Raw genomic sequence first — 25,417 nt, forward strand, 5'->3', positions numbered from 1 at the left:
GCTGCAGTCATGAGCCGGCCCAGCCGACTGCAGAGGCAAGTTCTGAGCTTGTACCGCGAGCTGCTGCGCGCCGGACGCGGGAAGCCGGGCGCCGAGGCGCGGGTGCGGGCCGAGTTCCGGCAGAACGCCAGCCTGCCGCGCTCCGACGTGCTGCGCATCGAGTACCTGTACCGCCGCGGGCGCCGCCAGCTCCAGCTGCTGCGCTCCAGCCACGCCACCGCCTTGGGCGCCTTCGTCCGCCTGCGAGACCCGACGGAGGACCCCCGCGGCATGGGGACCTCGCCTGACGACGATAAGCGTCGGAGGGGCGCACTGGACGGCCCGGGAGCTCCGGAAAACCCGTCCAATAGAAGGTGACTCGTGGAAGAGTTCATCCGATGATGCTGGGGGGTGCTGGGACCCTCAGATTGTGTGAGGGCACCCGGGATGGACGGTGAGAGGTCTTGAGAAAGCAGCTCGACGCATTGGGGGCATCGGAGAGCCCTCTGGAGACCTGGGGTCCTGGAGACACCGTTGATGGATGGCGAGAAACCCAACCTGACCTAGTGTATGATAGCTGGTTGGCTTCCCCATGGGCTTGGGGATGTCTGGGTCTCCGTGGGATGGAATATGTCACGCTGAGAGCTGCTTACTTGCCCGGAGACATGGGGAACACGGGAGCCCTCCCCCTCGTAACTGGGACTCCCTTCTCTTGATCACGGAGAACATATCCACCCCTGGCTCCTTGAGACACCCTTCCAGTATTTAACTCTGAGAAGAGCAGTTTTTGCTGAGGACTTTGATCATACTTTTTACTGATGGTCTGTGAGAAACCCGGAATTCCTCTTTGAAAAACCTTCCTCCCCCACTTATTGTGAAAATTTGGACCTGCGAGGAAGGGAGTAAGACCTCTATTTGATGGTTCTGAGGGGGACCTCTGACTCCTGTGCTCTTCCTCCTCAGGACTGTTATACAAAGGGAATAAAAATGGGAGTGTGCTTCCTTCCCTGTTGGTGATCTTAAAGATTTTGTGTGTTTGGAGGTTTTGAAGATGCCTCCCTAGCCCAGATCTCCCTCCACCCCACCCCACACACATGCCCTGAGTGGACCGACCCCCTGGCAGAGTTTGGATGTAAGGACCTGGAACCTTCTAGGCAGGCAGATTGGCTGAAGCTGCGCAGTTCTCACCTAGGTGGTTCCATGAGGGAGCCCACCTAGCCTTACCTTAAAGAAACCTCCTTATTGACTCCTCACAAGACGGTCTTGAGGCAGGAGAGGAAATGGTGAAGCTGAGGTTCTCGGGGGTGGCACCTCAGCAGCAGCCAGCTCCAACCCTGACTCACTTCCCCACTCTCCTGTCACTGCCTGGACTCACCACCCGTGTTGGATTTCTGTCTTGGGGTCTGGGGACACCCAGCCCAAGATGGGCTGACCCAGTTCCATGATCTGTGCTCAAGGCTGACAAGAGGGAGCTGCCAAACACATCAGGCCCCCCTCATTTCCAAGTGCTGGGGCACTGGGTGTCCACACACCCTGCCAGACACTGAACGTTCTGTGTTCCCTCAAAATTGAATGTTGAAATCCTAACTCTCAATGTGGTAGCATTAGAAGGTGGGCCTTTAGGAAGGGGAGCACTCATGGAAGGGATTAGTGCCCCTATAAAAGAGACCCCAAATAACTCCCTGCCCTTTCTACCCGAGGACACAGAAAGAAGATAGCCGTTTATACAGCAGGAGGCGGGCTCTCATCAGATACCAAATCTTGGACTTTCAGTCTCCAAAACTGTGAGAAACAAATTCCTTATGTTTTGAAGTCATTTATGTTGCTTTGTTAGAGTCGCCCAAATGGACTATAAGACACATTCTTTGACAGCGACCATTTATTATGTATGGTGGGGCTGTGTACTCAGATTGGGGGGGGACCATTGACATAGCTGAGCACCAGGTAAGGTGTCCTGGCCAATTGGGTAGGAGAGCAGCAGAGGTCCCCTGATGAGGGCAGCAGCAGTGTGGCACCCACCAGAAGAAAGAGAAGGAGCATGAGGAAGAAGGTCAGGGACTGCCTAGATGCAGGAGTGGAGGCTCTGCAAAGGGAAATGCGGTTAAATACATGGTGGCCTGGGCCTCCCTGGTAGCCTAGAGGTTAAATCTCAATGCTACCACCACTACAGCCAGAGTTCAATCCCTGGCCAGGGAGCTGACACACATATGATGCAGCAGACCTCTCCTGTCTCACCCGCTGCTCCCCTCAGCAGTGTATTTCAGTAGATCTGCCTGTCCTGCTCCCTACTCTGTCTCTGGTGAGCCCCGCACCTCTGGCCTATACCCCAGTTCCTCTATGCAAAAATAAATTTAAAAGAATAATTAAATTTTAAAAATATTTATGGTGGGCTGCCCTCACCCCACACCCTCAGGCCCTCCTCCATGTGGCTCACCCAGGGTCCACCTCCAGCATCACATCCTGGAGACTGGGAGAGGCTTGCCTCTTCTTGGCCTAGGGGTAGACAGCAGCCCACAGCAGAATGAATGAGTGACCCTTAGTTGGACTGTCCCTTACCTTTACAGACCTATGGGGTAGGCTTATTTCTCCCTTTCCTGGCACCTCCTTGATCCCCAGACCCTGTATAGACTCAGAATATCACCAAGGACAGTGAATGTCTTTGTGTCTACACTCTGTCCAAACTTCCTTTCCCTGGAAACACTGGCTAGATTTGGGGTAGGGTGGCTGTCACATGCAGCCACCCCACCCCTCTCCAGCCTTCAGGTTCACATGCAGCTGATCCCACATTTTCACATCCAGGAATGGGCATGTGGCCTAGATGTGGCCCATCAGAGCAGTCCATCAGCTTGACCACTGTGGCTGTGGCTTATTAAGGGCATAGGCCGTGACCCAAGCTAGGGAAGGTGGAGCAGCCCTCGAGCTTCAGCTGCTGCCAATAGGTGAGAGGTACTTTCATTCCCCGGGGATGAGCAAAACCAGTGGGACGTGAATGAATAGTTGCTGGGGCAGCCATTTTGCTGAGTAGGAAGCCACCTGGGGGAAGGACAGTTCAAGGGGGGGAAGGGACCGGATGGCATTTGAGGGTCTGAATTCAGCAGTATATGGACTTTGCAGTTCCATGAAAATACAGTACCCCCTTTTTTGTGTAATTTGGATTGGGTTTCTGTCACTTGCCACCAAGATTCCCAAGTGATACACCTGGCTGAGAACCAGCTCACCTGAGTCTTTCGGGCCAGGGAGTGCTGACGTGCTAAGTGTTTCCGATGGCTAAGGCCTGACACGGGCGTGTCCTGTGGGAAGAGAGAGGTTCAGGGTACTTGGAGAATCAGTGACAAAGAGGCACGAGGTTGTGGAGGGGCCGAGATAGGGGGTTTCATAGAGATGAGATTCTGGAAGGAAAAAGATCTCTGGGAGAGCTGAAGAAAGGGGCAGAGCCAAGGAAACCAAGAGAAGAGAGACATTATTCATTCATCGAAAAAACAAATATTTAATGAGTGTCTGTTACATGCCGGGCACTGCTCTGGGAGCTGGGGACACAGTGGGGGTGGAAACAAGCAAAGTCTGCCCCCCTCAGAGCTTATATTTCAGCAGAAGGGAGAGAGAGACCAGAAATTAATAAAGAAGTGTATAATGTCAAGATAAGGTGAGGTTAGGAAATAAAGCAAGAGGACAAGGAGTGACAATGTTTGGAGGCGAGCGCCGGCCTCTCTGGAGAGATGACACCTGAGGAGGGACTAGATGAATGAAGGGGAGCCGGGCGCGCATCTGGGGGCCTGGAGACGTGAATCAGGGATGTCAGAAAAGCAAAGCCAGGAGGCTAGTATGGCAGGAGCCGGCTGAGTGAGGTGGGGGAGTGAAAAGAAATGCAAATTCAGACAGATGAGAGGGGTGCACAGTGAGCTAGAGGAAGACATGGAGACCAAAAGAGACAAGTGGAAGGAGGGAAGAAAACAGAGACACGGAGGGAAAGAGATACTGAGAGACAGAGGGAGACACAGAGCCACCAGGAACTCCTTGAAAGGGAAGGGCCCTGCTTGAAAGGAGGCGCAGAGAAGCACCCATAGGTACCTGGGGGAGGGAGGTCCCCATCTGTTCTCACCTCAAGGCCTTGACCCTTGCCCTGGGGGCCCCTGTGGCCACACAGCTCACAGGGAGCTCCTGTTGTCCAGGCTGCCTTTCGCCCTGAAGGCCTGAGGCCCCCAACGTCCCCCGCTGGGTCCCACTCCAACTCCGCAGGAGTGGGGTGGCTACTGGGTGGCCAAGGCCCCCAGGCCCCACCAGGCCCTGGCCCGTCCGAGTCCCCCTCAGCCTCCAAGTCCTGGTCCAGTGTGTTGGCCTCCTCGAAGACCTGGCCAGAGGACAGAGGTCATGGGGGTCAGGGGACTGGCTCCTGGGCCAGGGACCGCCGGGGTGGGCCCTACCAGGCTGTAGCTGACCAGCTGGGCCTGGAGTCGCCACAGCCGCCAGAAGATCCTGTCTCGGTGGGCGCCAAGGGCCTTCAGGACCTGCTCCAGTGATGCCCGGGCCTGAGGCTCAGTCCGCTGTGCCAGCCCCTCACCAAATGCCAGCAGTGCATCTATGCGCTCAGCTGCCCCATGCAGGTCTGCCCGTAGGGCCTGTGGACACATGGTTGGACATCACACACACACACACACACACACACACACACACACACCACCCCCAGAAGTTAAAACCTCCCCCAAAAAGTACTTCTTTCCCAGATACCTAGAACATGGAGTTAACCAATTTCCCACACCAGGAAGCCAGCACCCACTCCTCCACCCTCCCACACCTTGGCTTCCCACTGCCCACCTGCAGCTGGACCATCCTGCTCTGGGCCGGTGCCCAGGGCCCCAGGCCTTGCTCTAGGTCCTGCAGCCGGAGGCCCATTCTCAAAAGGCAGAGGTGCAGGCTGTCCTGTTCAGCCTCCAGTACCTCCCTGCCAGAGATGGGGTGCTGGGGAAAACGGGGCTGAGTCAGGGCCAGTGGGTGAACCAAGATGTTGCCCCCTTTCTCGGGTGCCACCCTTCTGCAGGCCCCTGCCTTCTGGATGCTTCTCTGCAGCAGAGTCTGTACCAGGACAGCTCCCACCTGGAGTCCTTCCCAGAGGGACCAGCCTAGGGACTTCTAGTTCAAAGTTTTCAGGCTTTCGAAGCTCCTAGAATCATGGACATGTGGGGCTTGGGAGCAGGGGATGGGGTTGCACCAAGGCCAGTGAAGAGATGATTCTTTTTCGCTTGGTAAAATACTGAAATATCTCTATGATTGGTAATGAATTTTCTAGTGTGCCCCTCCCTCCTCAGATGCCCAACACTGTTCCAGAATCATCACCTCATGCCACCTGTGGAGGCCAGATTCTGAGGTACAGCAAGGAGGGGGCTGGAACCTGGGGCCTGAGTTATAACAGCTCACCTCCATATGTTTGCTCCCAGCTGGGTCCTCTTGGGAAGAGGGTGTTGGCAATCTGAGGGTGCCAGCAGCAGGCTCAGTGCCCCTCGGCCTAGCCTGGAAATGCTCTAGAGGGTCCAAGAAGTCCGGCCCCCGCTCCTGGGTCTGTTCTGGCCTAGAAGGCATGGGGTAGCGACAGGAGGATGCTCATTATTCACCTTACCTGACCCCACAGCCCCAGGTGATCATAGCCACAGTACCCTCAAAGGACTCCTGCTGTTACCCCCACCCTTTAGAGACCCAAATCTCAAAAGGCCCAACCCCTACCTGATTCTCTCCTCTCCAGATGCCGGACAGATGGAGCCCCTAGCAATGTCCACTTCCCTAGGGGCTCCAGGGGGATGGTTGAGAGTCTCTGATCTAGGGTCCCATGGTGGGGACAGGGCCATAGCTGGGGGCTCGGGACCAGAGATCAGTGAAAATCCCAAGGAAGAGCCCTTTTTCTATCTGGGGAACCACTGATTCAAGCAGGCCCCACAGTCAGAACCCAGGGCAGACTCAGCTCCACCTCCTTCCCAGTGAAACCTGACCTAGGTAATTTGATGCCTTGCTCAGGTGACTGAGGCACCATTTAACTCCTTCCTCCCTGGGGTACCAGTAGCTCAACCTCCCAAACTCAGCCCACCCCCACCTAAAGGCATGGGGATGCCCTAGAGCTAATCCCACCCCCTCAGGAGCCCTGAATTCTGCCCCACTCTGTGATGCAGGGCCCACTGATCTGACCCCTGGATGACGCCTTAGGAACCCTAGCATCTGCCCTCCCACCCCAAAACGCCAACACCAAAGAAAGATTTTTGTTGGTTTATTTGGAATGAGGCCTTTTATTGGGCTTCCCACAGTTACTGGGAAAATAAATAATCCAGGGGAGCCGCCTCTGCCCCAGGATTCCAAGGTTCCAGGGTCACAGTTAGAGGAGAGCCCCGGAATCCCAGTGGATCCTGGGGCCTGGCGTCACTTGCTGAGCAGGAGGCCAGTGCGCAGTACTCGGGGTACCCGGCGGATGGTCAGTGAGACGCGGGTACCCCGCACCAGGCGGGCTCCAGGCTGGGCCGACGGGCAGGCAGCTGCATTGGGGGGCAGGGAGGTGGTGTCCAGCTCGTCTACACTGGAGGCTGCGATGCCATGGAGGAGGCTGGTGTAGGCGCTGCCACGGAGCACCAGGAGGCTGCGCGGTTCCAGCAGCAGCGAGGTGGCCGGCCTGGGTGGCAGCCGAGGCTGCAGGGTGGGTTGATGGTCAGAAGGTCCCCAGCAGTTGGGGTGGGGGTAAAGGAGAGGTCTGCAGGTTTTGGGAGTCTAGGGGCAAGGGTCAGCAAATCCCTGGGGTGAATGCTGAGGGTGAAGCATGACCTCAGGGATGGAGCAAAAACCCCATGGGTCCCAAGTCGAGGATTGAGGGAAAGGATGGGGTGGGGCTGGGGTAACAGTCCCTGGGGAGGGGATTGGAACTAGGCTGCAGATGGGGCAACCAAGGGAACTCAAGGGGCTGGGCCTGGCACCAAAGGAGCAGTGGTTCCAGGGAGCTGGGCAGAGCAGGCTGAAGCCGTACCCGCTGGGGGACAGTAGAGGCAGATGAGCAGATAGTTCGGGCCTCTGCGGATGTCAGGATATTTGTGGACACTACACAGTAGCGGAGGAGTGGGGTATCAGCCCATCCAGGACTAAAAAGGGAAGCCCTAAGGAACAGCCAGGGTCAAGGTGCCTAGGGGTGTCTCTGTGAACACTGGGGTGATTCTGACACCCAATGCATCACCCAGAAAGGGGTTGGGGAAGCTGTCAGGAACCACCCTCAGAGAGAGGAGTCAGGTGGTCCAAGAGCAGCCAGTTATATGTTGAGGTGCTAAGGAGAACCAGGGGTGTCCTGAATGGCAGATCATATTACTGGAATGACAGGGTGGTCAGCACTGGGGTGCCCTGTGCAGTGGGCAGAGAAAACCAGGGTGACTGGAAAGCTGTCAGGGACATCCACCAGTGAAAAATGTTAATCCACCAGAGAATATGGGGGTCTGTTGGAGGACTGGGGATTCCAGCCTGGGGTATATGGACTTGGGATGTTGAGCACTCTGAACCTGGGGGGTGTATTGGAGGAGGAGGTATTGGGGTGTCTGTGGACATTATGGGTTCTAGTGTGCCTTGTGAGCAGACAGGTATCTGGGAAGATATGAGGGGACAGGGGAAGGTGTCTGGGAGGGTATCAGGTAGCTACAGACGGATGGGATTGGGACCTCTTGGAGGATGAGGGATGCCAGCAAACTCCCAGTAGCTCGGGGCCCACCTGCTCTGTAGGGTCATCATCTTTTGGCTGCCGCGGCTTGTAGAAATCCAGCACAGTGTGTGAGCCCAGGCTGATGGTGCTGACAGTCGGGTAGTACAGGGGTCCGTCCTCGTGGGGCTGGGGAATGGGCACCAGAGCTGGACAGGGCAGAGTCCTGTCCACAGCCCACAGCCCCTGGGATGAAAGGGGGCCTCCCCAGCTGGGGACAGGGAAGTGAAGGCCCAACTGGCATATGTGGCTGCTTAATGAGAGTGGAGGTGGGTCAACATGACAGCCAGCCCAGCCCCATGGTGGATCAGAGGTCAGGGATCGGGGTGAGGGGGCATGGTTTACCATGATGCCCTCCCCAGGCAGATACTGGTTCACAAGGACGTGGTTGGCTGGGAGACCCCCAAAAAGGCTGAGGTCAGACACTTTGTCCACGTAGCGCTGGAGCCACAGGGGCAGCCGCTCAGGAACCATCCCCCGGGGATGGGGAAGCCCACCTAGGGGAGGGCAATGGAGTCCTGAGGGCACCTGGCCAAGCAGCCCTGGCATGTGGAGTCCCCATTAGGGCTATCCCACAGGTTGGTAGCACTCTGACCCCTCAGCAACCCCTTATCCTTTGAGGACCACCACTCAACCCTCCAAAAGTTTCCTGACTTCTCCAAACCCCTGGACCTTTCAAGACACCCACAAATCATCAGGATATCCGCAACTCCTCAGGACCTCCACTTATCCTTCAGAATCTTCCTGGCCCTTAGAACCCCTTGAATCCTCAAAACCCCTCCAATATACTGTGACAATCCAACCTGAGCCACCTGTCCCAGCCCATATCCCCAAATCACCCATGCCCCCAGCCAGGACACTTACCCCAGTTCTGTAACTTCCTCCCAGAAAGCTGGGTCCACTTTGGCTTCGGGGCATTAAAGACCTGAGAAGGTAAGAAGGGGTCACTCCTTTTTCAGGACCACCCTCTCTGATGCTCTTACCTGGGACAGCTTAAGGGGTCTTTCCCTGGGGTGAAAATGGGTCACAACAGTGTCTGAGCAATTGTTCTCTCGGATAGTATGTCCCCAGGATTTTGGCTTTTGCCCTGTTCTCTGTTGCTGGCCCCAAAGCCTGTCTGTTTCTAAGAGGATCAAGGAAAGGAACCAGGACTACACAACTGTGGTCTGAATCTAAGAGCTCAAAGCTGGGCTAAGTCTTTTTGCCCAGCAAACTCTGCAATTTCTTAATTCCTGAATGATCTTACCTCAGCACAGTCTGAGTTCTGAAACTCTGGAGAAGGTGTGCTAAACTGAACTATCTCTGCATAAGGAAGACAGCACTTTGAAAATTCCCCACTGCCAAGATCAGAAGGGTCTAGAATAGGAAATCTCCAAGAAGTCCAAGTCTACACCCTATTCAATAATCTCACCACTTTGTGGTTATGGGGCTGGACTCAGCTATTTCAGGTGAAATATATAAAATTCCCAGTCCTCAGAACCAAAGGGACTGGAATGGGCTATCTTAACACAGAGTGTGTATTATATGGCTTGCTTATTCTTGAGATTCAAACTAGCCTGGACAAGCAGGATCCACTAGGAAGATGTGTGCTCTGAAACTAAGGCTCCGGGGCTGCAAAGGGCTGCAACTTACAACACAGGATTCTAAGTTGTGTAAATTCTTCTTTCCCCCAAATTTAAGAATAAGATGCAGATGGGCTAGCTCAGCACAGGTGGTCTGTACTTGGTAACCTTGTCTCCAAGACTCTGGGCCCATGCTGGGATATCTCCACACAGGAAGAGGCTACTCTAATACGCAGATGTCTTGCTTATCTCAGCACAGAAACTGAACACAAAATTCTTCATTCCCCAAGTTGCAAGAGCTTGAACTGGGCTATCTCAGCCTATGCTTCTAGCCTCCTTTTCTTAAGATAGCAAGACTGGTGGGTCTCCCTGGTGGAGCAGGGGTTAAGTCTCAGTACTATGAAGCTGTTGGCAGCCACTGACTGAAGCACAAGTTCGATCCCTGGCCAGGGAGCTACCACATGGCATAGCAGACCTCTCCCATATCACCTGCTCCTCCTCTCAGCAGCGTATTTCAGTAGATCTGCCTGTTCTGCTCCTCACTCTGTCTCTGGTGAATCCTCTTACCCCCAAACTTCTGGCCTACACCCCAGTTCTTTTATGCATAAATAAAAATAAAATATTTTTGAAAAATCATTAAAAAAAAAGATAGCAGGACTGGGATATCAGCACAGGGATCCTCAGCTCCATGGTAAGTAGCGCCAATCTAAAAATCAGTTTGTTTTCCTCTAAGCCTCCTAGAAAATGGTCTATCTGATAGGTCCAGCAGGTCCTGCAGGAATAGAATGGGCAGGAGATGGTGAAGCATGGCACTCTCTGTCCTGCCAGCCTCGGGGGCTCTCACACAGGAGCTGGAGTATGGAGAAGGATCTGGAAAGAGAAGGAAAACAGGCCAGAAGGGTTTTGGGGTCACCTGTCGAAGTAAATATTCCTCCTCTTCTTTGGAGATGAAGTCAGGGACATAGTAGATTACAGGTGGTGCCTACAAGAGAGAGACCCCCCCTGAAGATGTGGCCCTTTGACCTACACAGAAGCCTTGTCATCGCTGAGCAGCCCCTCTCTCTAGGAGTGAAGCTCAGGATGTCCCTAAAGAGGCCAAGCCTAATTGAGGGATCAAGGACCATTTCGGACATGGGGATGAGAGCGGGGCTAGATCCTGAGGGACAGAATAAATTTAGAGGGAGTAGGCACTCCTGACCCACAAGCACAGGCGTCAGCCCACCTATTCCCACACTATGTCCCGCCTCTAGTCCCCACCTTCACCCTTGGCAAGCCCCACCCTGACAACCTGCTCCACCAGGAATGGTTCCAGGGCTGGGACCCTGGCATGCTGATCCTCCATCGACACCAACTCCATGCACCCAGTCCTGTGGGGAGGGGAGACACTGAAGTCATCAGGCTTTTCACCCTTAACTCTCACCCAGCTTTTTGCTCTATTATGGGCCTGGGACCCACCTCAGCCCTCTAGTGAAACTCGCTTGGTTTCTACAACCTGAGACTCAGCATCTCAAAAGTCACCCAGTGAGCCTGCCGAGTCACAAGGAATACCCAGAACAGTCCCCCAAACTCATCCAACAAGGGCCTAACTACATGAATGTGTCCTCTCAATCCCCTCATGGAGACATCCTCTGTCCCTACAGGGGGCCTTTCTCAAGAAATTGAGCAGCCCCGGGACTACATCCAGAGCCCCCGAAACACCTTAGTTCGAGACCTCATCCTAACTACTTCAGGGCGGCAATCAGGAGTAGGAACCTCGGGTCCGCGTGGCCCCCCTCCCGACTCAAGCCCTGTCAGATGCCCCATCTGAGCGTCCTCGCGTCCACTCAGTCTTATCGGACCGTCCCCTACTCTGGGCCCTCTCAGAGTTGCCCTCCCGCGCGGCCCGTCACTGCAGGACCCCTGGATCTTTCGCCCTGAATCTGAGTCCCCTCAAATCTTGCCTCCCCTAGTCCTTCAGATGCCGCCCCCACTCTGACGCTTCTCGGATCCCAATCTGAGCTTTCCCGAATAGCCATTCTCAGCCCGCTCGGACCTCCAAGCCCGGCCTCCGCTACCCCCAAAACTGACCGTCCGGCAGAGTCCCCAAATTTAACACCCCCATCCTCTTCCCAGCCACTTCCGCCTCACATTCCTGACGCAAGACGCATCAGACCAATGGGAACTCTTAGAGGCCTCGAGGGCCCGCCTTCCACCCAATCGGCGCTCTCGCCCAGTGTTCCTCCGCCCCTTCGCTCTCGCTCGCTGATAGGCTGCACCTCCTGGTCTCTGAACCACTGGTGGCCCTTCAGAGGCGGGGCTTCGTCCGGCAGGAACCAATCAGAGCTCCAGAACACGAGCCGTCCACGCTGCGCCGGGGGGCCCGGGAGGAAAAACGCGCGACCGTCAGGACGCCCCCAGATTCTGCCGTCCTATGCCCGCGCCGCACAGAAGCGAGATGGAAGGAAGGATCCCCTCCCAGCCTCCCCAATCCTAGCCTCCCCCAGCCAGGGTACAGAAACGGGGCGCTAACTCCCAGACACTGACCCGACGCAGGGAAGCCATAGAAACATCTTTATTGACGCGGGGCAGGGGTCATGCTGAGGGGACATGCAGTGAAGGGGCAGTCGTGAGCTGTCCTTGGTGGTCAGGGCCCCAGGTCCGCCCTGGACCTCCCTGGGTCTTCAGGGTCTCCCTCAGGCTGTTGGCCTGGCCCTGGTGCTTGTGAGGTCCTCTGGGGCCAGATTTGGTGTTTTGAACCTGTGACCAGAACGTAGATTGAAATGAGGGCTCCAGGATTTGGGATCCCCTCAAGGCCTTGAGGCCCTTTATGTATTAAAGATGGAGGCTGTAGGACTTGGGGTTCCCTTGGGGCTGGGGCTCTAGAATTTTAATGTCTTGAGATCCATGGACTTGATATTGAAGTCCTCCGGGTTCCAGGGATGAGAATTCCTGTTTGAGGTCTCCTGGTGCCTACGAATAGCACTTGAGGTGTCCTGGTAGCCTGGGATGCACATCCTGGTTGCTCTCTCCTCCATCCCCGGCACAAGGACCTCCAGAATTGGGGTTTCCTGGGGGGGCTTGGGATAGGCTTTTTAAATTTAGGATTCCCTGGGGATTTCCCCCAAATCCACAATTTGGGGGTCCTGGGAGTTAGGGCCTTGGGGTTTTCTAAGGGTTACAGGGCTTGGGTGCATAGGGGAGTAGGGATATTTACTCTGGGGCTTAGGATCCCCGGGGTGTCAGAATGGGGCCTCCAAATTTGGGGTCCCCCCAAGGGGGAAGTCATTACTTAAAAAATAGAGAATTTTCTGGGAGCCTGGCCAGCACAGGGGCTTTGGGCCATGTGGGGTGGGCTTCATACAAGGCACTGGGGGTTTCTTGAGGGTGCAGAGGGCAGGAAGACTTGGGGGTCCTGTAATTAGCACTTCCAGGACTGTTTTGGTGTCTATAACTTGGGGGTGACAATAGGCCGGTTCATGTGGGTCTCTTCTTGAAGGGTAAGAGCAGGGGTTTTGTTAATGGTGGGGATCTCTGATTGCAGTGCAAGGGTTTTGAGGTGACCACTGGGGTCACACCATCTTAAGGGAACTGATGTTAAATGTGGGATGAAGGTCTGTGACTCTATTGCTCTGGAGGTGTGACCTGTGTTTATTTCACGGGGACTTGATGGGAGGGGGTGTCTTTGCTAATAGGGGGATCCTGATCCAGTGATGAGTGACTCAGGAATGTTCTGTTATGGAGCATTATGTGGAGAAGGTCATCACCATTTGGGGTGATGTAGAAATCTGTTAATTAGGGGGTCTGCTCTGAGGGATTGAGGACAGGGACTAGCCTGAAGGTGCTACACTCAGGAAATCTCTTTCTGGGTAACATGGGTTCTGTATTTGGGGGGTTATCATGTTAATAATGGGGCCTCAGTGATCGAGGGCTGGCTAGTAGGGTCTCTATTCTGGATGTGTTACTGGGGATCTCTTATCTCAGGGTGACGTGGGGACTCCTTGTGTCAGGAGACACTAGAGGGGGCTCTGTGTCTTTGTCAGGCGTCAGGGCCTCTAAGACTGCATCTCCGCCCTCAGCATCCAAGGAAACCAGCAGCAGAAGAGCAACCTGGGAAGGAAAACCACATCACACTCTGACGCAAGCAGCAGAAACATCTGGATCCACCCCCTTGCGCTCTAGTTCCTTCCCCCAGTGATTGGGATTTGACCTTTCTGGATTCTGCCTCTGTCTCTCTGGCAGTGCCTTCTCAGGCTTCTATGGCATAGACAGGTGTTCTGCTTCCTCTACTTGCCCCTTAAAAGTTGCAGCCACCAGAATTCAATGTGGGGCCCCACTACCTGAAGACTTTCTGGGTAAGCTGATTAATCACAAGTTCTCCTAACATCTATTTCCACCCCAACTAGAACTCCAGATCTCCATCCACTGGCCATGTGGAAGCCTCTGCCTGAACATCTCAAGAGGCGACAGGGCCCAGGGCTGGCTACCCACCTGGAGATGGAGTTCTCTGACGCGATGTCCTTCGGGGTCCGGACTGTCGTGAAGGTGCGTTTGGGCTGCGTCACTGGAAAAGGGGGGCAGAGTCTCAAAAAAGAGGATGACAGACCACCTGTGCCCTTAGTGCCACTAATCCACATCCCAAGTGCCACCTGGATCCCATATTCCCAAGACCCATCTGGAATGTGTGTCGTTGATATCCCCTGTGTCCCCCAATATTTACCCATGTGCCCAATGCCTGCCCAGAGCCTTGTCATTGTCATTCCCGTACCCCATAGCACCTGTCCCTGTGGGATCTTGACTCATCACTGCCTGGACACTGTGTCCCCAGTGAAATGCTAGAGATGCCCTGAGAACCCAAGGCCCTTCCTTCTGTCTCCACACCCACACTCCTCCCAACACCCCAACTCCCAACTCACTTGTCACTTGATGCACTTTTTTGGCTCCAATACTGTCCCCAGGAGGGTCAGTGGATCCACCAATTCTGGGGAGACAGGAAGAGTCAGAGGCGTCAGAGCTGCCAGAGGCCAGGGTCTGACCAGGAGCTAAGGCTGGGGTGGGGGCGGGGGGCACATGGAAAGGACCAGGGGATGGGAGTGGGAACCCACACTGTCCACTGTTCTGCTGACCTCAGAGGAGGAGACATCTTGGGGGGATCAGGCTCTGGGTTGGGATTGAAGTTCAGGCTCACCTCTGAATTCGGGACGCTGGTGCAAAGACTCCATGCCGCGGCGGGCAGGTGAAGTACCGGACACCAAAGACAGAGCCGTCGTGCTTGCCCGTGGGCTGGTCGAGCTCGATGCCATACCAGTAACCTGCAGCAGGAAGGTGTCAGAATGCTTTGAGGCCCCACCCACCCCAGCGCTGCTCCCCATACTCACCTGGAGCAAAGTCCGTCTTCCCGTAGAAGCGCACAACCCCTTGCTTCTGGCCCGCCACCAGGACCTGGTCTCCCACCTCAGCCTTGGCCCCCTCACGTTGCTGCAGGCTGCCCAGAGACGGGGATGATGAGGGCTTCTTCTTGCCTGGAGGTGTAGAGCACAGGGGTAAGGGGGGAGCCCCAGGCACCATCTCAGGACCCCATGTCACCTAGAAGGCCCCAAGGTGGATACTCAGCTGCGGCTCCAACCAGAGGAGCGCTAGAGCCTTCCTCAGAACTGTGGGGCTGTGGGCTTGAAAGGAAACTGAACCCCAGATACCCAAGAACTGAGGTGGGGGCCTGCAGGGCTGAGGGAAACTGAGCCAAGAATCTGGAGAGCCCCAAAATCCCTTCTCAAAGCTGAGGGTATTTGGATCAAAGGAAAAGCTGAGGTACAGAAGTCAGGAGCCCAGAAACTGTCCTTTTAAAATGAAGGGGGGAAGGTGTCTAAGGATAAATCAAGATAATAAAACCAGGGGCCCCACAGATTTGTGCCTAAAACTGCAGAAAAACCTTTGGGCCTGAGGGAACACTAAGTCATAGAAGGCAGGGAGCCCAAAGGAACTTCTAGGAACAGGGCAGGGCCGGAGCTGAGGCAAAGGAGAAACAAAGTCAGGGGTGTCAGGAACTGGGACCATCCTCTGAAATGGGAGTTTGGGTCTGAGCCACAGAAGCTGGGCTACCCATAGAATGTCCCCACACCTGGCTCTTCTCACCCCTAGAGCCCCCCTTCTGACCTTTGTGTTCCCTGCGACCTTTGCCAGTGACACGGGAGAAGTCCATTCGGGGAGTCCGCGGCGTGGAGGTGACAGACGAGGGGGGTGCGTCCACAGCCTTGGAGATCTTGGACACAGAGGCAAAGAGACCTGGGGGGGGGACAGAGCTTGAGCTGGGAGTCGTCCAAGCCTCTGCCCCCTGCCCCGCCATCATCCTTAACCCCAATTACCCAGTCAGGAGCATCAGACATGAGTGCACCCCACCACCACCCTCCTAGGCCCCAGGTGGGACTGACCCTGCTTGGGAGGGCAGATGAAGTACCGGACACCCCCAACGCTGCCGTCATTCTTGCCCTCAGGCTCATCCAGCTCCACGCCCACCCACTGGCCGCTGGCGAACTCTGTAGTCCCGCAGAACCGCAGCGTGCCCGTCTGAGGAAACAAGTGGGGATGAGGCTTGGAGAGGCCATGGCAGATCACTGGCACACAGGCAGTTTGATGGTGTGCAGGAGGGCGCCCCAGGTTCAAGTCTCAGCTCAGACATCACCATTAATGGCTGTGCGACTTAACCTCTCTGTGCCTCAGTGTCCTCATCTGCAAAATGGCAGCACAAATGACCCCCACCTTACAGGATTGCTAGAGAGTGGGCCCTGTCCAGGGCAGTAAATAGCCACATATGACTGTTTAGAATTAAGTTAAAATTTCACTTCCCCAGTTGCATTAGTCACATTATAGGTTCAGATATCAGATATCTGGTATCGTTCAGATATCACTTCCTCCATTAGGTACAGATAATGTGTGGCTGTGGGTAGCACAAAGAACATTTCCATCACAGAGAAGGGACTGTCGGAAGGGGTATGACAGAGAAAGGCCTCAGAAAAGGGCCTGGTGCTGAGGAAATGCTGGCTGTTATTAACCTGTGATTCTGATCAGGGGGCTGCTGGGGCTTAGTTTCATCTGTGAAATAGGGCTAACAATCAACCTTGTAAGTCATTTGTCTGGTGGAGAGCCCCCAGGAAGTATGATAATTAGCACTGGTGAGGCTGCTTCCCTCTCTAAACCTCAGTTCCTTGTCTCTAAAATGGGCTAATCAACAATGCCTACTCTGGAGCATTCGTGTGGGGACTAATACAGTGCCTGGCACACAGAGAACACTCGGTATACACCATGCCTTGTTCTAAGGTTTTTACACTTTTTAACTAATTCAGATCTCATGCAATCCCTGATGTGGGTTTTGTTATTAGCTCCATTTCACAGATGAAGAAATTGATACCCAAAGAATAGACTCATTGGCCCCAGGTCCCACGGTGAACCTCCAAACCACACTACTGTGTGATGCTACTTCTCTAACGAGCAGACGTTGCTATGCAATTTCTTCAGTAAAGGGCTTCATCTCTCTGAGCTTCTTCTGGGGAACAGTCCACTCTCCTACTTTCCAGAATTGTCACAAGAATTTAATTAAGTCATGTACAGAAAGATAGGTCTAACCTGATTAGGAAATAAAACATGACCTTTACCGTCTCTCACTATATAATAAACACAATCCAAAACCTTCCAGTGCCCTCAGGTCTGGTGTGACTCAACCTTCTTACCGCTCTACCTCCCCCACCCTGGAGAATATCCATCCGATCCTACTACCCCTTCCGTCCTCTGAGCCTCTGCACTGTGGTTTCCATTGTCTCTCTATTTTTGCAGGGTAAGCTCTTCCCATCTCCGTTCAGATAGCACCTCCTCCAAGAAGCCCTCCTGGAACATCCCAGGTAAAACCAGCTTTGCCCTCAGACAGCTAACAATTTACTAAATTCAAGCACTTAATGATTTTCAAAATCCTTATTGCTACCTGCCTCTCTCTTCTTCATTAGGAATGGAACTCCAGAAGAGCAGGGCCAAGGCTGAAATGGCCCTTTATCAACATGGAGGGGTCAGGGCCAGCACGGACCAGAGGGATACCAGGTAAATGAATCAAACTTGGACTGTCCACAAAATAACAACAACGTAAATGACAAAGGGAGAAAAAAGTTGGACTCCCTGGATGAAGGAAGACTCTATCCTCTGGGCCTTTACACCTGCTCCTCTCGCCTGAAACCATTTTTCCTTTTCTTCTCCTGCATCATTCCTTCTAATCTTCAAGTGGGTGCAGCCCTCATCACAGCCCTCACTGCTCTGACCTGGACCTGCCTAATCAAACCACTGACCATGCAGGGAGCAGAGCAGGGGCCAGGCGGGGTGTCACAAGGCCCAGGGGCCCCTCAGGTGCAAAGCTATGTTGATCACTTTGCTTCCCCATGCTGGCCACCCCTGGCCTGGGCTGTCACCGTCAGGTGGTGGATCTGTCTGCCCCCCAAGCTTCAAGACAGAGGGTTCAGCACAGAGGCCCAAAGGAGGCACTCAGAGAGCAACTATTAAATGAAGTAAAGCTGTGCGGATGATTGTGAGGGTGGGCACACAAAGGGCAGATTCTGCCTTCTGCCCCAGGACGCAGTTTTGAGGGCTGAGACCTGCTCGACCACGCCACCGGGTTCCTGACCTTCTGGCCATCCAGCAGCACGCGGTCTCCCAGGCGCAGGCCCAGTGCGCTCAGCATGAGATTGCCTGGGACGTTGTCATAGTTGGGGAGCGTGACCTTGGGCAGGGCACAGGAGAGCGGCACAGCCTCCTCCAGCAGTGTTCGCAGTTCCTTGGCCACCAGCGCCGCCTCGGCCTTGTCCAGGGACATGTCCATGGGGTCTGGAACCACCTCCGCTGGGACCTGTCCCTTTCGGTTCTGGGAGTCAACAGGAAGAGAGGGGTCGAGGACTCAGTGGCAGAGGTTGAGACCCCACAGAGGTCATACCCCCAGAGACCACCGGTGTAAGTGAAGCAGGTCATACCCTGGGAGAGCACGGGAACGAGAAGGGGTAGAGCACTGACCGATTTCCAAGGGAAATCCGCCCCTGAGAATTCAGGCAGGGACGTCAGGTCATTGTGGGTAGAACTGATTATGGGGGGAGCCCCTTGGGGAGGCAATACCCCACAGACCCTAAGACTGGCAGGGTCCATCTGAGGGGATGGCGCCTGTGGTGCTGGGTCAGAGCTGGCTGATGGTGCAGGAGAGGCAGGGCCTCAGGAACACAGGCCGTGCCCCCCCAAGATATCTGTGCCTAGATGTTGCCGAGTAAGCAGATAGGAGCCAGATTCCAAATGGAGGGATATGGTGGTCAGAGATCACACAGAGGACTTATGGGGGGCGGGGGCAACCCTCCCTTTCACAGAGATCTCCATTCTACTTTCTTTATGGTCTCAAAGTGCTGTCTATACAGCCATGGGGTCAGCCAGGATATTCCTTGCTGAGTGATTCTGGAAAAATCACTTACGCTTTCTGCCTCAGTTTCCCCACTGTAAGACACTGATATTTGTAAAATAAATGGTACTCTATATATACGCCAGACTCTGCTGGGTGCTGACATTACTCCACAGAGCAACAGACATCAGGGGCCAGCGGGGGTGGCGAGGAGTGGGAATCCCCTGGGCAACCCCGGGCTGGCCACAAGTTGGCTCCTGCCCATGGATACATTTTCTTTTGGTGGACTGCACAGGATGATTAGTTCTAATGCTTTTAGAGCTGGGAGTGGGGTGGGGGTAGGGAGGAAGGTGTGGGGAACACAGGTCGTCAGTTCCCCAGAGGCCTGGTGGCCAGGACAGGGGGCGGGGACAGGCAGGAGGAGGAAAACAACAACGGGGGCCGGGTCAAGGCGGCAGTACCCGCAGCGCTGGGTTGGCACCGTGCTCCAGCAAACATTTGGCCGCGCCCAGGCACAGGTTGGAAGCTGCGATGTGCAAGGCTGAGCCGTGGTTGAAGTCGCTGCACGTGGAGTTCACCACTGGGAGGCGGGAGAGAGGGGAACTCTGGATGAGCTCCCCAGGCACCCCGGCCTGGCCTCCCGCTACCTGCCAGCCCTGGGAAGTCCCTCAGGCCCCAGTGCCAGTCTCAGCCGCAGATGCTGAGCCCCGCCCCTCTTCCTAGGCCACAGCCCTCCCGCCCAGCCACACCCCCTCTTCATCTAGTCCTGCCCGGCCCAGGGGCGGAGAGCCACTGAGCCCCACCTCCCGGGCCTCCCACTCTCACCTCGTATCCGGATCCCCTCCCTCGTCCCTGTCAGTTCTGCCCCATCACTCCGAGGCCCGGCTAATTCGGGCCTCCACGTCCTCTGCACCCACACCCTGAGTGCCCTCCTCCTGCCTGCAGCCCTCCGCCCTCCCAGCCGGGGCCTCGCCCTCACCTCGTGGCCGGGCGCCCTTCAGCAGCACGCGGACGAGGTCCGGCACGTCGAAATACGCCGCGTAGTGAAGCGCGTTCATGTTGGTCCAGCGGCTGCGCAGGGTCACGTCGGCGCCCAGAGCCAGCAGCTGCTGCGAGAGACGCACCGCCGCCGCGGGGTCCCCTGCGCGACCACGACATCCCAGGTCAGCTGGGGTCCCCTCATCCAGGGCCGGGGCGCAGGGCACGGAGAAGGCGGTGGGCCTCAGGGACTGCACTTTAGGGACTGCACTTTAGGTATTGCACTTAGGCTGTGGCTTCAGGATGGGGGACTTTGGCTGGGGCTTGGGGTGGTTTTTGAGCGCGTCAGATCTAGGGGTGGGGACTCACCGACTCCATGGGCCCCAGCCTTGCATGCGTAATGCAGCAGCGTCATGTCGGTCAGCCCGTCTCGATCGTTCACATGGCAGCCTCGACGCAGAATCTGGAAGCACCAAGGGACCAGGGAGGGTCACCCAACCATGTGCAAGACCCCCATCTTCTCCATCCCTGCTTTCCCCAGTTCTTACCTCATTGCCAATCACATCGATCTTGTGCTGGACTTGGGGTACCCACTGGCGCACAATGGCGAACAGCTCAGGGATGGTGGTGTGGGGGTCGAACAGGATCTCCTGGCACGCCGGGTCATTGGGGTCAAAGAAAGTGAAGGCTGGGGTGGGGAGTAAGAAGTCCAAAGTCACTCCAGGCAAGCAGACCCCCTCTTTCCATCCTTAGGCAGGGGGTGAGGAGGGGGTGGCAGCTCTAGCTCTTTACCTTTAAGACCCTCTAATTCTGAGTCTCAAACTCATGGCACGTGGGGCACAGGCATTGTGCATGGCACATGGCCAGCATGAGGTTTAAAAAAAAGTTTGGAGGGCCTCCCCGGTGGTGCAGCGGTTGAGCGCTGGGTTGCAAAGCTGCCGGCAACCTCTGCGGCGCCGGTTCGATCCCCGGCTGCTCCCCGGCCACCGGAGGAGGGTCCCACATGGTGCACAGACCTCTCCTGCCGCCCGCTGCTCCCCTCAGCAGTGTACTTCGGTCCTTCTGCCTGCTCTGCTCCCCGCTCTGGCTCTGGTAAATCCTCTCACCCTCCCGCGCTTCTGACTGTACCCAGCGCATGTATAAACAAAACGAACGAACAAACAAATAAATAAATAAATAAAACATGCCTCTATTAAAAAAAAAAAAAAAAAAAAAAGTTTGGATACCCAGTTTGTTTTGAAAAATGGAAGGCAGGCAGGCATTTCCCACAAAGCACAGCCCGCACCCTTCTGAAACAGTCTGGTAAGAAGAGATGCTGAGGTCCCACCTGCCCAAGGAGGGCTGCTATTGCCAAAGCCGACTTTTGCCCTGCACAGTATGGACCCAGTTTGGGCAAATCTCCAGTGCAAAAAACAAAAAAACAAAAATTCAAAAGTCAGAAATCTCAGTTTTTAAGAAAAATCTCCAAAAGCCTTTCCAATACAGTGCAGCCCACCAAAAAAAAAAATGTATCCAAGAGGGCCTCCTCGCTCGGTGGTGCAGCGGGTTAAGTGCAGCGCTGTGAAGCTGTCCGCAGCCTCTGCAGCGCCGGTTCGATTCCCGGCGGGCCAGGGAGATTCCCACATGGCGCAGCAGACCTCTCCTGTCTCGCCCGCTGCTCCCCTCAGCAGTGTATTTCAGTCCTTCTACCTGTTCTGTTCCCTGCTCTGGTGGATTCTCTCACCCTCCCGCATCACTGGCCTGTGCCCCAGTGCTTGTATAAATAAATAAATCTTAAATAAATATATATATATATATTTATATATCCAAGAGCATGAACCAACCTACGTCCAGCCAGGGGATCTCCAGGATCTCCTGTGTACCCCCACCCAGGTTAGACTCTAATGTGTGTTGCTCTCTGGAGTGATGTCAGTGCCCAGTACAGGGCCTGGCACACAGCAGGAACTCAGTGCACATTGAATGAATAAGTAAACAATCAGGTTATCCTGAGTGAGCCCAGAGGAGCTGAAGAGAAGGCGTCTCCAGAAATCAGCCCATGTGCTCCTTTTAAAACCCCAGTCACATCACAGCAGCCCTTGGCTCAAACTCTGCCCTGGCTCCCAGCACACTCTAGAGTACAGACCACAGTCCTCCGCACAGCCCACAAGGGCCTGCACACACTGGCCTCATCTGTTCTCTGCCCTCTTCCTCCCCAGCCACACTGGCCGCCTTCTGTCTCTCCAACGCGCCAGGCAAATTCTTATCTCAGGGGCTTTGCACTTGCTGTTTCTTTTGCCCAGGACAGTCTGTCGTCAGATCTACCGAAGGTTTGCAGGTCTGTGTTCAAATGTCACTTCTCTGAGCATGTCAGATCTAGATTTGGGGACTCACCGACTCCATGGGGCTCAGCCTCGCATGCGTAATGGAGCCGTGTCCTGCCCATCAGCCCGTCACGATCCTTCACCCAACCACCCTGCCCTACTTCATCTCCTACCTGCTTTCTTATTTAATCACAGCACAGCACCACTTAACATAACTCACTGACTCCTTCCTTCCGCTTTTCCTTGCTTTTCCCTCTTTCTTTTTCTTTTCTGCTTGTCCCCCAGAGAAGCACTGTTTCTGTTCACTGCCTTATCCCCAAAGCGTGCACTGAACTCATGTACAAATTTAATACACAAATACACGATTTTCTCTTGCAGTCCACTTTAGCCCTCGCTCTTCCCTAGTGAACACTTCAGATTCCATCTCGCTCTGTCACCAAACCTTCCTTGTTCCACAAGCAGGATACCCTCAGTGTTGGGGACCAGCCTGATCCTCTGAATTCCCACCAGGCAACATCTGCAAAGAGGATTTTCTGGTTTCCTAGGGTGGACCCCTCCCCAGGTACTCAGGTGACTTTCTTATTTTTCTGTCAGACGGAGGTCAAGTTGTTGCCTCTTGGACCCATCACCATCACCCCTCCTCCCTATCCTGGCTCTGCCTCCTCCCTCAACCTGGTGCCTGGTTTCTGAGATTCCTTGCCAGTGTTTTCTAAAAGCTCCCTCTTAGATGCAACTCTGGCTGAGCTCCACCTTCTCTACCCAGTAGCCAGAGGGAGCTTTTAAAAATATAAATCAGACCACCATTCCTCTGCTTTTAATCACCCCACCTCCAACCTCCAGCTCTCACCCCCTCCCACTTGGAACACATCCAGAGGCCTCTGAAACGCCCCCAGGGCTAGCCACTGGCAACCTCTCCGCCCAGTTATGACCCCATCCTAACTGCAGCTCCATCGTCATCTTTCTGTTCCCAGCCCAGTCCTGCCTCAGGGCCTCTGCACTTGCTGCTCCTTGCCTGGAACACTCTCCAGCTCACCTCTGGCAGACTGCTCCTCTGACTCTGGGCTCAGCTTAAATATCCCCTGGTGGTATTTCTACCCACCCTGACCGTTTTGTCTCCAGGTGCTGCCCCCTAGCCATTCTCCCTTAAATCTCCATTTTTTTTCCTTTCACAGCACTCTTATCAGAAAGTGTCTGATTTCTTTATCGAGTCCCTTATTTAGCCACTCCTTCTAGAGAGAAGGCTCATGCCTGGGCAGCTCACCATTACATTTCTAGCACCCAGCACACGGCTTGTCACAGGTAGTAGCAGTGGATAAACATTGCTTGGTGGATGAGTAGACATTTTCAGTTTCTCCAAGAGGCCACCCTCTCAGCTCCACACTCTCGCACCTCAGGGCCTGAAGCTCTGTCTCCCGAGACCCTTCCCTTGCTTAACCCCTAACCCATCCTTGGGTCTTCCTCAAAGGTTCCCCAGAAAAACCATGTCTTAAAAAGCTTTTGCGGGCCTCCCCGGTGGCGCAGCGGTTGAGCGCTGGGTTGCGAAGCTGCCCGCGGCCTCTGCGGCGCCGGTTCGATCCCCGGCTGCTCCCCGGCCATCGGAGGAGGGTCCCACATGGCGCGCAGACCTCTCCTGCCGCCCGCTGCTCCCCTCAGCAGTGTACTTCGGTCCTTCTGCCTGCTCTGCTCCCCGCTCTGGCTCTGGTGAATTCTCTCACCCTCCCGCGCTTCTGACTGTACCCAGTGCATGTATAAACCAAACAAACAAACAAATAAATAAATAAATAAAACATGCCTCTATTTAAAAAAAAAAAAAAAAAAAAAAAAAAAGCTTTTGCATCCTGTTCATGGCAAACACAGTTCGCATCAAGTCTTATAATTCTATATTTACATTATCTTGTTATTATTTGGTTGCTATTGAGGTCTGTGAGTTCTCTCAGGGCAAAGGCTGGATGTTTCTTATTCTGTGCTGGTTCCCCAACTCCTAGTATAGAACTAGACCGTCAACAAAGGTTTGTAGAATGAATAAGTGATTGAATGATGATGTGTCATGAGCCAAAGATTAGGATTATTGCAGTTCCCTTCTCCAATGAGTGAATGAGTGAATGAATGAATGAAGGGAGGAAGGAACCCAAAGACTCTGCCAGGACGCTCAGGACCACCTTCCACTCCCCCAGAGTCCTCCCACCATCTCTGCTGAGAGCTCAGCCCAACCTCCCTGGCCACCCAGGGCTCCAGGCCAGATTCCAGGCTGGGTAGGGTGGTTACCGTAGTCTTTGGGGAGGGGGGCAGGTGCGGAGGGGTGCACAACAGGCTTCTGCCGGCGCTCCTGGGTGGGGCTGGGAGCCTCGGGGGCAGGTTCGTCCTCCTCCTCTTCCTCCTCCTCTCCCCGGAGCGGAGGGGCCATCGGGGCAGGATCTGTCTTAGTCATGGTCCTCGGTGGCCCTCAGGGGGCGGGGGCAGAGTTAGGGGCGACCTTCAGGCAAATCCTGGAAGCAGAGGTCAGCTACAGGGGTCCCCGCAATCCAAGCCCCCCTGAGCGCTCCCAGCGCTCTGGCTGGCTCCCACGCCCCTAGCACTGGATTTTGAGCAATCACAGGGGCGCCCGTCACCCATTCAAGCGCCCTGGTATGTGGGCTCAGCGCCTACCATTTCCCTCAAGCCCAGCCCCCCATTCTTCTCGCGCGTCAGGCCCCTTCGTCTAGGCCGCCCCCTCCCCGGGTTTGTTTATCTCGGGATGCAGGATGCTTCGATGCTTCGCCCCTCCCCTTCTCCACGGGCCTCCCCTCTTCCCATCTTACCTCGAGCAGACGGAGCTGGAGACCAAAGCTGAGACTGGGGAGACTGGAGTACTGGGGTGTCAGTGTCAGGGGAAGTGATGGGGGAGGAGAGGGAGACAGAGAAGGGGACGAGGCCCAGACGCCGACGGGGGATGGAGATGGAGGAGGGGCGCTGACTGCGCATGCGCCTTGTTACCCCCAACTGGGCGCGGGGGAGGAGGTACCCGGAGGCTGCTGGCATTGATGGAAAGGCTGGAGGCCGTGCCGGTAAGGGGATACCCACGGAGGGTGGAGAAAGGAGGAAGAGATGATCGCGAAGAGGAAGATGCGGGACACGGAGTCAGAAGGAGCGTGATGAAGCAGAGACAGGACAAAAGAAGAGGGATGGGGAAGCGGACAGAGGTCTTTTTGTCCATCCCCCTGTGAGAGGACATTCCCGTAAATCAGGCAGGTTAGAACAGGGGCTTAGGTGTGTGGTGGTGTTTTTTCCTGCCCCCGAAACCTCAGACCTGACGGCAGGCCCCAGGCTTGCCGTACAGAAGGGTGTCTCTGAGGGATGATTCTGGAGAGGCACCTGCCATCTTCGTGGACACCATCACTGTCACTACAGAGTACTCAGAGAGCACTTATCAGTCCAGAGAGGTTAAGCCACTTGCCCGAGGACACACAGCAAGTAAGTGATGGAGCTGAAGTAGAACCCAGGCCAATGGCTGTCGGTCTGAGCT

The 25,417-nt window shown here is 55.1% G+C and overlaps 4 protein-coding genes across 9 annotated transcripts; 1 reads left to right on the top strand and 3 right to left on the bottom strand.

Annotated features, from left to right (window-relative positions):
* Nucleotides 1-13,713, top strand: SDHAF1 (succinate dehydrogenase complex assembly factor 1). Of its 4 annotated transcripts, none has more exons than XM_054697129.1 (4): nucleotides 1-353; nucleotides 1,687-1,763; nucleotides 5,283-5,341; nucleotides 13,632-13,713. In XM_054697129.1, exons 1-4 carry the CDS (start codon nucleotides 10-12, stop codon nucleotides 13,674-13,676), a joined length of 525 nt encoding a protein of 174 aa, XP_054553104.1. In that variant the 5' UTR covers nucleotides 1-9; the 3' UTR covers nucleotides 13,677-13,713. The 4 variants fall into 4 exon arrangements, 3 of the variants coding, with proteins under 3 accessions (XP_054553104.1, XP_037373909.2, XP_037373908.2); XM_037518012.2 differs by having other exon boundaries at nucleotides 1,680-1,763; nucleotides 13,632-13,665; XM_037518011.2 differs by lacking the exon at nucleotides 5,283-5,341 and having other exon boundaries at nucleotides 13,632-13,663.
* SYNE4 (spectrin repeat containing nuclear envelope family member 4) lies at nucleotides 1,855-6,068 on the bottom strand. Its single transcript, XM_037517959.1, has 8 exons — nucleotides 5,695-6,068; nucleotides 5,392-5,542; nucleotides 4,792-4,935; nucleotides 4,401-4,595; nucleotides 4,079-4,327; nucleotides 3,198-3,269; nucleotides 2,414-2,472; nucleotides 1,855-2,062 (listed from the first exon to the last, which is right to left on the bottom strand). Exons 1-8 carry the CDS (start codon nucleotides 5,814-5,816, stop codon nucleotides 1,885-1,887), a joined length of 1,170 nt encoding a protein of 389 aa, XP_037373856.1. The 5' UTR covers nucleotides 5,817-6,068; the 3' UTR covers nucleotides 1,855-1,884.
* On the bottom strand, nucleotides 6,230-11,696 carry ALKBH6 (alkB homolog 6). 3 transcript variants are annotated; one of them, XM_037517995.2, is made up of 7 exons: nucleotides 11,505-11,696; nucleotides 10,538-10,616; nucleotides 10,163-10,231; nucleotides 8,552-8,612; nucleotides 8,033-8,184; nucleotides 7,700-7,816; nucleotides 6,230-6,642 (listed from the first exon to the last, which is right to left on the bottom strand). In XM_037517995.2, the coding sequence occupies exons 2-7, from the start codon at nucleotides 10,604-10,606 to the stop codon at nucleotides 6,379-6,381; spliced, it is 732 nt and encodes a 243-aa protein (XP_037373892.1). In that variant the 5' UTR covers nucleotides 10,607-10,616; nucleotides 11,505-11,696; the 3' UTR covers nucleotides 6,230-6,378. The 3 variants fall into 3 exon arrangements, with proteins under 3 accessions (XP_037373892.1, XP_037373890.1, XP_037373891.1); XM_037517993.2 differs by lacking the exon at nucleotides 11,505-11,696 and adding an exon at nucleotides 11,317-11,374; XM_037517994.2 differs by lacking the exon at nucleotides 11,505-11,696 and adding an exon at nucleotides 11,282-11,310.
* Nucleotides 11,786-24,876, bottom strand: CLIP3 (CAP-Gly domain containing linker protein 3). Its single transcript, XM_037517927.1, has 14 exons — nucleotides 24,714-24,876; nucleotides 24,181-24,401; nucleotides 20,164-20,303; nucleotides 19,985-20,078; nucleotides 19,617-19,778; nucleotides 19,099-19,217; nucleotides 17,885-18,121; nucleotides 15,654-15,789; nucleotides 15,379-15,507; nucleotides 14,604-14,747; nucleotides 14,414-14,537; nucleotides 14,142-14,206; nucleotides 13,717-13,789; nucleotides 11,786-13,335 (listed from the first exon to the last, which is right to left on the bottom strand). The coding sequence occupies exons 2-14, from the start codon at nucleotides 24,341-24,343 to the stop codon at nucleotides 13,281-13,283; spliced, it is 1,641 nt and encodes a 546-aa protein (XP_037373824.1). The 5' UTR covers nucleotides 24,344-24,401; nucleotides 24,714-24,876; the 3' UTR covers nucleotides 11,786-13,280.
* Between the last annotated feature and the right edge of the window lie 541 nt (nucleotides 24,877-25,417).

This window comes from Talpa occidentalis, unplaced genomic scaffold (assembly GCF_014898055.3).
Source record: "Talpa occidentalis isolate TD23 unplaced genomic scaffold, MPIMG_talOcc4v2.1 talOcc4.17, whole genome shotgun sequence".
NCBI classification, from domain to species: domain Eukaryota; kingdom Metazoa; phylum Chordata; class Mammalia; order Eulipotyphla; family Talpidae; genus Talpa; species Talpa occidentalis.

Coding starts and splice junctions, on each gene's coding strand:
- SDHAF1 (XM_054697129.1), top strand. CDS start 10: ATGAGCCGGCCCAGCCGACTGCAGAGGCAAGTTCTGAGCTTGTACCGC. Junction 1,764..5,282: donor GACTTTCAGTCTCCAAAACT/GTGAGAAACAAA, acceptor CTCCCTCCTCAG/ATGCCCAACACTGTTCCAGA. Junction 5,342..13,631: donor TGTGGAGGCCAGATTCTGAG/GTACAGCAAGGA, acceptor CACCCCAACTAG/AACTCCAGATCTCCATCCAC.
- SYNE4 (XM_037517959.1), bottom strand. CDS start 5,816: ATGGCCCTGTCCCCACCATGGGACCCTAGATCAGAGACTCTCAACCAT. Junction 4,328..4,400: donor AGCTGGTCAGCTACAGCCTG/GTAGGGCCCACC, acceptor TCCTCTGGCCAG/GTCTTCGAGGAGGCCAACAC. Junction 2,473..3,197: donor CCCTGGCCCGAAAGACTCAG/GTGAGCTGGTTC, acceptor GTCTACCCCTAG/GCCAAGAAGAGGCAAGCCTC.
- ALKBH6 (XM_037517995.2), bottom strand. CDS start 10,606: ATGGAGTTGGTGTCGATGGAGGATCAGCATGCCAGGGTCCCAGCCCTG. Junction 8,613..10,162: donor AGGAATATTTACTTCGACAG/GTGACCCCAAAA, acceptor TTACCTTCTCAG/GTCTTTAATGCCCCGAAGCC. Junction 6,643..7,699: donor ATGATGACCCTACAGAGCAG/GTGGGCCCCGAG, acceptor CCCACCCTGCAG/CCTCGGCTGCCACCCAGGCC.
- CLIP3 (XM_037517927.1), bottom strand. CDS start 24,343: ATGACTAAGACAGATCCTGCCCCGATGGCCCCTCCGCTCCGGGGAGAG. Junction 19,218..19,616: donor GAAGGGCGCCCGGCCACGAG/GTGAGGGCGAGG, acceptor CCCGCCTCCCAG/TGGTGAACTCCACGTGCAGC. Junction 13,336..13,716: donor TCAGAGAACTCCATCTCCAG/GTGGGTAGCCAG, acceptor TTTCCTTCCCAG/GTTGCTCTTCTGCTGCTGGT.